General features: G+C 58.4%; 1 protein-coding gene across 1 annotated transcript; it reads left to right on the plus strand.

Annotated features, from left to right (window-relative positions):
- Window positions 1-149: 149 nt before the first annotated feature.
- On the plus strand, window positions 150-656 carry EMH_0098300 (uncharacterized protein; the record flags this gene model as incomplete). Its single annotated transcript, XM_038022000.1, has 2 exons — window positions 150-174; window positions 406-656. The coding sequence occupies 2 exons, from the start codon at window positions 150-152 to the stop codon at window positions 654-656; spliced, it is 276 nt and encodes a 91-aa protein (XP_037879184.1).
- Window positions 657-1,375: the final 719 nt, after the last annotated feature.

Raw genomic sequence — 1,375 nt, forward strand, 5'->3', positions numbered from 1 at the left:
AAGAGGTCCCGGCGGGTAATAAAAGGGTCCTGGCAGTGCTTGCGGGGCACTTTGGAGATGCTCGACAGGTTGAAGTGTGTGAGGAGCAGGTGCTGGTTGTGGGAATATCGGTACCGGGTGCTCAGTGTGGTGCTGAGGGGGCATCCATAATGGACGAGGAAAGGCAGGGTCACTGTGCGGAGCTATAGAGGGATCAGCCGGTTGATGGGGAAGAGCAAATCCAGAGGGAGGTGGTGCAGCGGCGGGCCAACCACCACTGGCAGCAAAAGACATTGGGGCTACGTGCTGCTGTGCCCCTGGGGCCGGTCGGTCTCTGGGTCTGAACTCGGGTGCTTCTGCTCGAAGATTAGAATCTACCGTAGACGAATCGGGCGAGGGCTGCTCTTGCTCCCTCGTCTCTTGCAGCGACCTTTGCCGACTTGGAGCGGACCAGGGAGAAGCCTGCTGCGGGCGCCCACGATGAGCAGTGGGAGCTCGTTGGTGCGTTTCTGTACGGGGACGAGTTCGTTGGGGCCGTGACGGTCCCGGCAAGTGGGGAGTTGTTGCTGATGGCGATCGTCGACGAGGAGGATCAGAGTCCCTGGATTGATCGGAAGGCACACCCCCCTCTGGAGTTGTCTGAGCTGCAAGCTGCTCGCCACGGCGGAGGAGCCTGAACCCAGCAATGCTCTCCTGGTCTTGGCTGGTCGCAGGGTGCCGTTGTTGCTGGAGCCGCTTTGTGCCCTGCGACTGCTGNGCTGCTGCCACGGCTGCTGCTGGTGGTGCTCCTGCATCTCCTGTCCCGGCCCGCTACGGCCCAAAGCGACGTTAACGCTTTCGACGAGCCCTCTTGCAAGCCGTTCGTAACGCTGGCGGCGTCCGTCCATCTCTTCTGAAAATGACATGGTCTGCGCATGGGGTCTGCGTTTGTGAGCTGGTCCATCAATCCCAAAGAAATTAAGCGCTACCTGCTCCGCATATATCCAGGCACTCGCAGCGGCGTCTTGCAATACCCTTCTCTTGCTACTGTGTCGCACACGTGCGAGAAGTCTACGCGATTTACGGAGCACTTCCTCGGGCACCAACAGGGAGTATTTCACCCAATGCTGCAGCTGCTCTAGGGCAAAGATACACTGTTTAATTCTATAGGCGGAGATTGTTGCCTCCACAGCCAGCCCCTCAGAGTCCGCATTCGCTGGGGCTGTCCTAAGTCGTTCCAGGAGTTTTAGCATTCCTCTCCCTCGTGCTATTCTCCTGAAGCTCGCACCCTCGTTTTCTAGTTGTGACAAAGCCTGTTGCCCCACCGCCACAACAAAATCAATCGTACTCTTCCGCTCCACCTCAGTTTGGGGAGTTGAGTAGACCCCAAGCAAAGCCACCTCCTGTGCGCAAATTG

This window comes from Eimeria mitis, genomic scaffold (assembly GCF_000499745.2).
Source record: "Eimeria mitis Houghton genomic scaffold, Emh_scaff9893, whole genome shotgun sequence".
In the NCBI taxonomy this organism is placed as follows: Eukaryota; Apicomplexa; class Conoidasida; order Eucoccidiorida; family Eimeriidae; genus Eimeria; species Eimeria mitis.